Here is a 12,110-nt window from a genome sequence, read left to right on the forward strand (position 1 = left end):
GGTTACAGATATTAGTTTGGCAAAAATAACAGGGTAGCAAAAAGTATAGCCTGGCTCTCTACTACTCTAACAAAGAGGAAGGAAAAGCAACAGATAAGAGTGGTGATTGAGAAACTCAAGAAGAAACCACTGTGGTTCCTTTTTTGTTTTTTGGGGCAGGGCAATGAGGGTTAAGTGACTTGTCCAGGGTCACGGACCTAGTGTCAAGTGTCTGAGGTTGGATTTGAACTCAGGTCCGCCTGAATCCAGGACTGGTGCTCTATCCACTGTGCCACCTAGCTGCCCCTGTGGTTCCTTTTTTCAGCCCAGGTCAGCATACAGAGATATCCAAAAACCTTTGGGCACTTGGGGTTTGGGGGGGTGGGTTTGCTATCAGTTTTAGCCAACAAGGCCTGCATAGACTTTTTCAGCATGGGCCTGTGGCTGAGTACCAGGACAGGAATGATTTAGGATCTACCACAGACAGGCCAGAAGTGGTGTACTGAGCAGGGAGGTTAGGAACAGAATATTAACAGCAATGTCAGTATAACCTCAGTAGTTAGAGGTCCATGATCCAGTATGGACTGAATCTGGAGCCTTTGGCTGAGATCTACAGGCCTGTATACAGCAGGTACAGAAATGACCCTGCAGTCCTGTTGCTCTACCTGTGAAGTAGTATCTCAGATAAAATATTGGGGGGGTGGGGGAGGGGCAGGGCAATGAGGGTTAAGTGACTTGCCAGGGTCTCACAGCTAGTGTCAAGTATCTGAGGCTGGATTTGAACTCAGGTCCTGTTGAATTCAGGGCTGGTGCTTTATAAAGCACTTGGATTCCGGAGGACCTGAGTTCAAATCCGACCTCAGATACTTGACACTTACCAGCTGTGTGACCCTGGGCAAGTCACTTAACCTTCATTGCCCTGCCCCCCCAAAAGAAATCAAGCAAGGATTTTTTTTTTTGGTGAGGCAATTGGGGTTAAGTGACTTGCCCAGGGTCACACAGCTAGTTAAGTGTCAAGTGTCTGAGGCCAGATTTGAACTCAGGTACTCCTGATCCAGGGCCTGTGCCCAAGCAAGGATTTTAAAACAAAGTAGATCTCTAAAGGAAAGAACTGGTAAAGGAAAGAGAGTGCTAAAGTACAATATTTACAAAACTACCCAAGTAATAGATTTCATGAAAATTAGAATAAACTAAATGGAAGTTACACAATAAATACATTTTTGAAAAACAACCTAAAACCAGGTGGAGGGGAAAAATAATCTATGAATCATTAGTCTACCTCAAAGTCAATAAGAATAAAAGAGCCTGGGGGCAACTAGATGGCACAGTGGATAAAGCATTGGCCCTGGATTCAGGAGGACCTGAGTTTGCATCTGGCCTCAGACACTTGACCCTTACTAGCTGTGTGACCCTGGGCAAGTCACTTACCACCATTGCCCCACAAACCCCCCCAAAAAACCCTAAAATTAAAAACTCCCAGGAATCGTATAGCCAAGACCTAGAGCTTCCTTCCAGCTAAGCTAAGGCAAGCATCCAGAAAGAAACAGCTGAAGTATCAGGGAGCCATAAGAAGGACCACACAAGATTTGGCCCATTCCAATGGGTGAAATAACATGCAAAGAGCTATGTTCAAACAAAATATAGACAGGATAAATTGAAAGGGAAAACACTAGAGGGAAAGCACTAGAATTAAGAGAGATTGAAAGTGACTTCCTGACGAAGGTGGGATTTTGGCTGGGACTTTAGGAAATCAGGGAATCGAGTAGGAGAAGATGAGGAGGGAGAACACAGCAAGCATGGCAGATAGCCAGTAAAAATGGCCAGAGCCGAAAGACAGTGTTGTGTTTTGTTTTGGGTTTGTTGGCCAGGCAATGGGGGTTAAGTGACTTGCCCAGGGTCACACAGCTAGTAAGGTCTCAAGTGTCTGAGGTCTTATTTGAGCTCAGGTCCTCCTGAATCCAGGGCTGGTGCTTTATCCACTGCGCCACCTAGCTGCCCCAAAGACAGTGTTTTGAAGGAGGAACCGCAAAGAGCATGGTGTCACGGGATCAAAGAGGGGTTGGGGGATGGGTAGTAATAAGGTCTCAGAAGACTGGAAAGATGTTGAGGGAGGCAGGTTAGGACGACTTTGAATAGCAAGTAGAGAATTTATATTTGATCTTAGAGAAGATAGGTAGCTACTAGTTTCTTTTTTGGTGGGGCAGTGGGATGCAGTTGGAACTATTTGGAAAATTGCTTTAAGGGGCTAGGTAAGGACGACTAGATTAGGGAAGACTTGTTGGAAAGCAAGCCAACCAGCAAGCAATTGCAATAGTCCAAGCATAAAGTGACGACTTGTACCAGGCCTAAAATTCTAGCTGTGATTCTAAAATCTAATGAGTGGTCACCTTAAATTAGAAGCTTTAGCAAGAGTTTAGATTTTTAATTAAGTATTTATTCTTTTTTTTTTTTGTTTAGCAAGGCAATTGGGGTTAAGTGACTTGCCCAGGGTCACATGGCTAGTAAGTGTCAAGGGTCTGAAGCCAGATTTGAACTCAGGTTCTCCTGAATCCAGGGCTGGTGCTTTATCCACTGCACCTAGCTGCCCCTGAAACATCTAATTCTTGATAACAGATTGGATATGGGAGGGGTGGGATGAGAGATAGTGAGGAATTGAGGATGACTCATGGGTTTTAAGACAGGATAACTAGGAAGATGGTGGTGCCTTTGACAAAAAAAGTTTGGAAGAGGGGATGATTTGGGGGTAAAGATAATGAATTGTTTTGTGCATTTTGAGGTTTTTTTTTATTTTTTTTTTTTTGCAGGGCAATGAGGGTTGAATGACTTGCCCAGGGTCACCCAGCTAGTGAGTGTCAAGTGTCTGAGGCTAGATTTGAACTCAGGTCCTCCTGAATCCAGGGCTGGTGCTTTATCCACTGCACCATCTAGCTGCCCCCTGCATTTTGAGACACCTAGATTGATATGTCTAATAGGCCATTGGAGGTATGAGACTAAATAAAGGTCAGCAGAGATTAGGGACATATAAGTGGATTTGAAAATCATCAGCAGTGGGGCAGCTAGGTGGCACAGTGGATAAAGCACCAGCCCTGGATTCAGGAGTACCTGAGTTCAAATCCGGCCTCAGACACTTGACACTTACTAGCTGTGTGACTGGGCAAGTCACTTAACCCCCATTGCCCCACAAAACAAAAAACAAACAAGCAAACATAGATCTGGTTACATCACTTAGGGGCAGCTAGGTGGACAGTGGATATAGAGCACTGGCCCTGGATTCAGGAGGACTTGGGTTCAAATCTGGCCTCAGACACTTGACACTTAATACTTACTAGCTGTGTGACCCTGGGCAAGTTACTTAACCCTCATTGCCCTGCAAAATAATAAAATAAAAATAAAAAATGAAATAAAATAAAATAAAAGATGCTATTAAAAAAGAGAGAAAGAAAATCATCAGCAGAGAGACGATAATTGCATCTTATGAGAGCTGATGAGATGACCAAATAAAATAGAGGAGGAAGATGAGAAGGCCCCAGATAGAACCCTGTGGGACACCCACAGTTAGGGGATGTGACCCGAAAGAAGATCCAGCAAAGGAGACTGAACAATGGTCAGATATGTAGGAAGAGAAAAGGGAAGAGCAGTGTCCAGAGAGAAGAGCATCAAAAGAAGACAGTTATGGACAGCATAAAGACAATAGGTTAAGAAGAATGAGGATTAAGAAAAGACCATTGAGGGGCAGCTAGATGGCACAGTGGATAGAGCACCGGCCCTGGAGTCAGGAGTACCTGAGTTCAAATCCGACCTCAGACACTTAACACTTACTAGCTGTGTGACCCTGGGCAAGTCACTTAATCCCAGTTGCCTCACTAAAAAAAAAAAAGGAAAAAGACCATTGGATTCAGTAATTAAGAGATCAGCAGAAGATATTGGGGCAAGAACTCACTTTTTGACAAAAACTCCTGGGAAAAGTGGAGAGCAGAACTAGCAGAAGAAACAAGGCATTCACACTGTATACCAACATATAATAAACAAAATGGAGAAAATATTACCTGTCAGATTTATGAATTGAACTGTTCATGAAAAAGGCCTATTTGTACAAAATATTTATAGCAGCTCTTTTGTGGTGACTAAAAATTGGAAATCGAGGGAATGCTCATCACCTGGGGGAATGGCTAAACAAGCTGTGGTAGATGGCTGTAATCAAATATTATTGTGCTATAAGAAATGACAAGCAGGATGATTTCAGAGAGGCTGGAAAGACTTGTATGAAGTGATGTATGAGAACTGTTGGGCACAGTGATAGCAATATTGTTTGAAGAACTGTGAATGACTTAGCTATTCTTAGCAATACAATGATCCAGCGGGCAGCTAGGTGCACAGTGGAAAGAGCACCGGTCCTGGATCAGGAGACCTGAAGTTCAAATCCAACCTCAGACATTTGACACTAGCTGTGTGACCCTGGCAAGTCACTTAACCCCCATTGCCTGCAAAAAAAAAAGAATAAAATGACAAGATCCAAGCAATCCCAAAGGACTAATGATGAAACATATTATGCACTTCCAAAGAAGAACTGATAGTGATTTAAATACAGACTGAAGCATGCTATTTCTACTTTCCTTTTCCCCTTATATTCAATTGTCTTATACAAAATACCAAATATGGTAATGCTTTACCTTAATTGCACATGTTAACCTATATCTGAGTGCTTTACTGCCTGCAGGAGTGGGAGGAAGGGAAGGATGGAGGATAAAATGTTGGAACTCAAATTTTTTTTTCTTTTTTGCGGGGCGATGGGGGGTAAGTGACTGCCCGAGTCACACAGCTAGGTCAAGTGCTGAGGTCGAATGTGAACCAGGTCCTCCTGAATCCAGGGCCAGTGCTTTATTCACTGCGCCACCTAGCTGCCCCCAGAACTCAAAATTTTAAATAAAAATGTTTATTATTTTAAAAAAGGTAAATGAGAGCCACCTGCAAAAAAAAAAGGGGAGGGGGAAGGTCATGACCAAATAAGAGCTAGAGAGTATCACAGGAGATAAAATGGATCATTTTGATTATATTCAATTAAAAAGGATTTGCAGAAATAAAACCAATATAGCCAAAATCATAAAGAAAAATGGAAACTGGGTAAAAAATTATAGCAAGCTTCTCTGTTAAAGATCTCGTTTCTCAGATATATAGGGAATTGAACCAAATTTATGCAAATAAGAACTGTTGTCCAATTGATAAATAATATGAACAGGCAGTTTTCAGAAGAAGAAATAAAAATGATTAATAGTCATATGAAGAAATGCTCTAAATCACCAATAATTAGAGAAATGTAAATTAAAACAACTCTGAGGTACTAACCTCATACCCATCAGATTGGCTAAGATAACAGAAAAGGAAAATGACAAGTACTGGAAAGAATGTGGGAAAATAGAGAAACAAATGCACCTTGAAGCTGTGAACTAGTCTAATGCATTCTGGAGAACAATTTGCCTAAGGTGCTATAAAACTGTGCATATTGACTCACTAATACTGCTGCTGGGTTTATACTCTAAGGAGATCAAAGGAAAAGGACCAATATATGCAAAAATATTTATGGCAGTTCTTTTTGTGGTGGCAAAGAACTGGAAACTGAGGGACTGCTCATCAATTAGGGAATTGCTGAATAAATTTTGTTATATGATTGTGATGGAATATTATTGTGCTGTAAGAAACAATAAATGGTTTCAGAAAACCTTGGGAAGACTTCTTTTTTTTTGGTGGGGTAATGAGGTTTAGTGACTTGCCCAGGGTCACACAGCCAGTAAGTGTCAAGTGTCTGAGGCCGCATTTGAACACAGGTCCTCCTGAATCCAGGGTTGGTGCTTTATCCATTGCGCCACCTAGCTGCCCCAACCTATGACCCTTTTGAGATTCCCAGATACCACTTACTATACCTTGACTAAGTGTGTACCAAATGACAGAGCACACCAGTTATTATAGCCTCTAATAAAGTTATTTTTCCTCCAAAGCAATCCAAGAACTTGCTTGGATTCTTGGGGCTAAAACATAAGTTCCCACTCATTGGTAATTGGCTCAATTAAAGATTCTTCACATTTTCTAAAGCTTTCTTTATTTTTAAAAACAAAATACAAGTTCTCTGGAGAGGAAGATGAAAATGTTCCAGATACCAACTAGAATTCAAATTTTTCCGGAATAAAGAAGTTAAGCCTCAAAAAGATTTCCTGAAGGCAAAAGATTTTGGTAGTCTTCAAGTACTCAGTTCTCTAAATGGTATTTTAACTTTTGCCTCCATATCATTGCTTTTTTAAAGGCAGGAACACAGGATAATTTATCTATAAGCTCTAAACCTCAAAGCTTCCAAACTGAGATGAACGATTATTGGCTTTGGGCTGAGGTTTATAACCAATTCGGTCATTGATCATTTGTTCTCGGGTCTTGTGGTCACTGCTCAGGCCAATAGCTCCTTCCCCATCACTGGCTCCCACCACGTCCACATCTTCCCTCTGTTTTTTACGGGTCTAGAAATAGAAAAAGTTTAGAAATAATGCATGAACATATTAGGGGAAAGTTCAGAATATTCGTGATAAAGAAAAAGGAAGCTAAAACAATGATCACTATAGCTGACCCTACTTGCAGTGCAATTGACATTGGAACAATTAATTTCTTATTGTAATAACACAAGCCTTCATTCTTTCAGTGTTTTGATAGATGAAGTCTGGTAAGTAGCTTGAAAAAAAAACTTTGCCCCCAACTCACAAAATGACTACAATGAAGTCAAAAACTCTCAACCTCACTTTCTACCTTTTTCAAAATAAACAGACTAGTGAGTGAGTGAACTTTCCTAACTTAATTGTGAAAACTAATGAAACTGTGAATATTCATGGTTTCCTATAAGGTAGTGATGAAAAAAATGTTAAATCAAAAACTTTTCATTAGGTACTTAAATCACTAGAAGAAGAAGAAGAATTGCCGGTGTTTATATAGTACTTGAAGGTTTTAAAAGCACTTTATAGGGGCAGCTAGATGGCACAGTGGTAAAGCACCGGCCCTGGATTCAGGAGTACCTGAGTTCAAATCCGACCTCAGACACTTGACACTAGCTGTGTGACCTTGGGCAAGTCACTTAACCCTCATTGCCCTGCAAACCCCCCCCCCCCCAAAAAAAGCACTTTATAAATATGATCTCATTTTACCCTCCCAATCCTGGGAGATAAGTACAATTATTATCCCCATCTTACAGATGAGGAACCCGAGACAGACAAAGGCTAAGTGAACACAAATGCATTCTACAAGAGAAACTCACACACATACAAACAAAAGTACTATGTACCCCTTTTCAATCCATGAAAGAAAATAAAATTAATAAATGAAGTAGTTATTCACTGTTGCTGCATGAGTCTTTCTGGGCAGTATTCCTCCATCACCACTACCCTCCAAATGCCGCCCCAAATTGAATTTTTGTTGTACAATCACCTAATTAGTGACTCAAGTCTGCTATGTTACAACATTAGCTCTAGGGAATAGTTATCTGAAAAGCCTGGCACTACAGACCACTTCTGATGTGTTCTAAATCTAGAATTGTGGCAGGGCACCCAACTTGACCTCAGTATCAAACCTATGTTCTAAACCATCTGAATTTTCTAGTAATGTCCACCAGTCCAGCTGGCTGGGCCAAACCTGTGAGTTAACTGTATTGGTGGCACTAGTGACTGGTTAGCTGATGTGGCAGAGTCAAAGGTCAGCGTGTTCGAATTTTGTAAGATTCATTACAATCAGAGTTTCCAATTGCCTCTGAGGCTTATCCACAAAAAGGAACTTGGAGGTTGACTGGAGATGGGTAGGCAGGAGGTTGGATTCAAACAGTGATGTGATTAGTAAATGAAGCTCCCAATGAGGAAAACAACAGCCAGTGGCCAAGAGGGTAGAGAAGCCCAGAATTCTGGGGAACCCGGCTTCCTGCTCCGTTCAGGCTCCAAACCTTTGGAAGCTCTGTTTTCCCTGGCCCCAAATCCCTCGTTCTCTCTGCCAAGTGTCTTTGGACTCAGGACTCCTGTAAATCCAGAAACTTTCCTCAAAGCCCAAAGTCCGTAGGCCACTCCTGGTGCTTCAATCTAACATTTGTGGTTCTCCTTTGCACCTCCAACCTGTGGACTCTGCCTTCCTAGGGCTCCTCCTCCCAAGGTCTCTGGCTTTCCCTTCCTCTGTACCCATGGACTCTGTAACTTTCCTCCATACCCAACACCCACAGTCAGTATCAGGCAGATCAGGATGTATGCCCAGTAAGGCTCATATTGAAAACCCTTAATGTTAACTGAGGAGTCAAGGATGATGTCACAGCAGAGACCCAGGCTGTACTACTTGTGAGGTTCCTGATGGGCCCCCCCCCCCCCGGGGGCAATAACGGTCAAGTGACTTGCCCAGGGTCACACAGCTAGTAAGTGTCAAGTGTCTGAGCCGGACTGAACTCAGGTACTCCTGAATCCAGGGCTAGGCTTATCCACTGTGCCACCTAGCTGCCCCCCCGTGAGTTTTTTTTAAAGTTAAAAATATGATGCTTAGGAGGAAAGGAAAGCCAGTTTGTAAAATGTTTCAATAACAATTATACTTTATATAATTTAAATATAATTAAATATACTTTTTTGGGGGGGCGGGGCAATGGGGGTTAAGTGACTTCCCCAGGATCACACAGCTAGTGTCAAGTGTCTGAGGTTGGATTTGAACTCAGGTACTCCTGAATCCAGGGCTGGTAACCAGCTCTATCCATTGTGCCACCTAGCTGCCCCTAAATATACTTTTGTTGTTGTTGTTTTGTTTTTTTTGGTGAGGCAATTAGGGTTAAGTGACTTGCCTAGGGTCACACAGCTAGTAAGTGTTAAGTGTCTGAGGCCGGATTTGAACTCAGGTCCTCCTGACTCCACAGCTGGTACTCTATCCACTGTGCCACCTAGCTGCCCCTAAATATACTTTTTTTTTGTGAGGCAATTGGGGTTAAGTGACTTGCCCAGGGTCACACAGCTAGTAAGTGTTAAGTGTCTGAGGCTGGATTTGAACTCAGGTACTCCTGACTCCAGGGCTGGTGCTCTATCCACTGAGCCACCTAGCTGCCCCTAAATATACTTTTAATAATAAATATAATTAGTGGTAGATATGACTACATTCAAATTTTTTTTGTTGTTCAGTTTTGTTGTCATTTTCAGTCATGTCTAAGTCTTCATGACCCCATTTGGGGTTTTCTTGGCAAAGATCCTGGAGTGGTTTGCCATTTCCTTCTCCAGATCATTTTACAATTGAGGAAACTGAGACAAACAGGGTTAAATGACTTGCCTAGGGCTACACAGATAGTACCTAAGGATAGATTTGAATTCAGGTCTTCTAGACTCCAGGTCCTACACTCTATCCACTACACCACTTAGTCCATCAAACTTTTAAAATACATAATAAAGGGGGCAGCTAGGTGGCACAGTGGATAGAGCACTAGCCCTAGATTCAGGAGGACCTGAGTTCAAATGTGGCCTCAAACACTTGACAATTACTAGCTGTGTGACCCTGGGTAAGTCACTTAACCCTTATTACCCCACCAAAAAAAATACATAATAAAAACTATTCATTACTGCATATAAGACAAAAATGGTTATAGGTTCACTATGTGTGGTTTGCCCTTCTTCGTACATAGTAAAAAAAGAGTGGGTTTGATTATTGCTTCAAATTTAAACATGCATAGTTCCTTATGAATGTGACCTTCAAATCAAGGTTCTTCTAACTGATGTAGATATCTACACCAAAAACTCAATCGTTAGCAGTGTTCTCCCAAGTGATATATTCTCCTAGACAGAATACTTTAGATTAAGATAGCAATCACCCCCAAAATAATAGATATGTACCCGCTCACCTCCAGATCCTTTCGGATACTCTCAAATTCCTCAATGTCATCTAGCTTCAGCTCTAGACGAGTGGGTTTTCGGCGGAGCATTCTGGTTAATAACGCCTACAATCCTAATCTACCGAGTTGTCAAAATTTAGGGAGAAGGAAGAGACTTCAGGAAAACATACTCTGTCTGGTGGTGATTGATCTCTCTGCAAGCAAAGATATGAAAGCGAAACAATGACACCAAATATGTATATATGACCTTCTGAACCTTCAGGAAGCATTATATTATAGATCACAGTGATTCTGACTTGAAAGGTCTTTCCCTTCATGAGTAGCCATTCAAAAATAGCTGCTTGTGAAACATATAAAAATCAAGAGGAGTAAAGTACACTTTAATCTAGCACTTCAATCACATTCAATGTACAAGTTTGCATAAACAGCTAAAAATAACTTTTCTTAATTCAAAATGAATTACTATTTACAGAATGGATAGGGAGAATCAGTTTCAGTGACAAATCTTTCGTGTGGGTTTTTATCAATTTATGATCACTGGCCAAAGCACAGTTTAGATTTCATTTCAAAATCAATCACACAGGTGGTTTGGCTTCCTAATTCTAATGAAAACTCTCTTTGATTCTTAACTATACAATGCCTCGATGCAAATTGTTTTTCAAGTAACAAGAAACAGAAATAACCAATATCTAGAGGGGGGCAGCTAGATGGTGCAGTGGTTAAAGCACCGGCCCTGAATTCAGGAGTACCTGAGTTCAAATCTGGCCTCAGACACTTGACACTTACTAGCTGTGTGACCCTGGGCAAGTCACTTAACCCCCATTGCCTGCAAAAAAAAAAAGATATCTACAGAGGATCACACTATCACAAATCAATAATCCTTGGACCTTGTTTCTTTTAGTTTCATGATCTGAATTTTAATTTACTTTTTTATGCTGTCATTTCTGAACATCCTTCTTCCCTCTCTTGTAACTGATTTCTATTATCAGGATTGATAACACTCTTTGTGTGTGTATTTTTTTTTTAAGTGAGGCAATTGGGGTTAAGTGACTTGCCCAGGGTCACACAGCTAGTAAGTGTTAAGTGTCTGAGGCCGAATTTGAACTCAGGTACTCCTGACTCCAGGGCCGGTGCTCTATCCACTTCGCCACCTAGCTGCCCCGATAACACTCTTTGGAGACATATAGCTCCTCTTTTATAATAAAGAATGGTTATTAGCCTAGGATGGACCGAAGTTCCTCAATAAGTAGATATGGCAGCATATGATTTCCTACACTGTTTTAGAATTCTGGGCATACTGACCACACTCTCCATACCCTTTTCAATCCTGGGATCAAAATTAATGGCCAGGTATCAGAGAGAAAGAACACCAGGCTCAGCACATCAACTGAATATAAATATAGTAGTTTCAAACTGGGTAGGCAAGTTTTGAATGGCTCCTGTTCCCCACCACCTATACATATTTATTTCCTTTACCTACTTAATGTGGGGAGGATGGGAGGTGAGGAGGATGGGGTGATAGAGAATGTGTGTGTGTGTGTGTGTGTGTGTGTGTGTGTGTGTGTGTGTGTGTGTGGCGGGGGGAGGATGGGGAATGTAAGGGAGGATGGGGAAAATTAGGAGAGAGGATGTGGAATGGCGGGAGGGGAGGATTCCACCCAGCCTGGAACCTGGGTCCACTCTCTGGCCCTTAGTCTCCTCGTCTGTTAAATGAGAAAGGTCACTCATTCCCCCTCTAAGGTCAGTGGAATCCTATGAGGGAAGGGAAAGGGAGGTTGTGTCTGAAGCTGGGGTCCGCGTTTCCATGGTAACGGAGGCGCAGCCCATTAGACCCCGAGCAACTGGGAACCCGAATGAAGTCCGCCCGCCTGCTGCCTGCTCCTCCTCCCCCTCAGCTCACGTCCCCTTCCCTTTCCGTCCGCCGCGCCCCAGGCACTGGGTCTCCGGCTCGAAGCAGCCCCCACGTCCCAATACCCACCTCCCCCCGGCGCGGCGCGGCTCAGCTCGGTTCAGCCCAGTACGGGGGTGAAACCGACTTCTCAGAACCCTACCGCAGCCAGTTGGTTCCACTCTGCCTTTCCCGCCACCTACCAACCTACAGTAAACTCGACTGCACGGACTACACTTCCCGGCATGCCTGAGAGCCACTTCCTTATCCGTCGTTACCGACTACCTCTCCCAGAATGCTCCGCGCCCCATCCAGCAAGCCGGAACAGAAGCCAGTCTAGATGACCACAATCTCCGGCGTGCTCCGCGCTTGCGGACT

General features: G+C 42.6%; 1 protein-coding gene across 5 annotated transcripts; it reads right to left on the reverse strand.

Moving 5' to 3' along the window:
- Positions 1–6,071: 6,071 nt before the first annotated feature.
- Positions 6,072–12,072, reverse strand: CDC26 (cell division cycle 26). 5 transcript variants are annotated; one of them, XM_043989095.1, is made up of 3 exons: positions 11,940–12,072; positions 9,854–10,038; positions 6,072–6,482 (listed from the first exon to the last, which is right to left on the reverse strand). In XM_043989095.1, the coding sequence occupies exons 2-3, from the start codon at positions 9,932–9,934 to the stop codon at positions 6,306–6,308; spliced, it is 258 nt and encodes an 85-aa protein (XP_043845030.1). In that variant the 5' UTR covers positions 9,935–10,038; positions 11,940–12,072; the 3' UTR covers positions 6,072–6,305. The 5 variants fall into 5 exon arrangements, with proteins under 5 accessions (XP_043845030.1, XP_043845029.1, XP_043845028.1 ...); XM_043989094.1 differs by having other exon boundaries at positions 11,936–12,034; XM_043989093.1 differs by having other exon boundaries at positions 11,896–11,975.
- Positions 12,073–12,110: the final 38 nt, after the last annotated feature.

This window comes from Dromiciops gliroides, chromosome 2 (assembly GCF_019393635.1).
Source record: "Dromiciops gliroides isolate mDroGli1 chromosome 2, mDroGli1.pri, whole genome shotgun sequence".
NCBI lineage: Eukaryota > Metazoa > Chordata > Mammalia > Microbiotheria > Microbiotheriidae > Dromiciops > Dromiciops gliroides.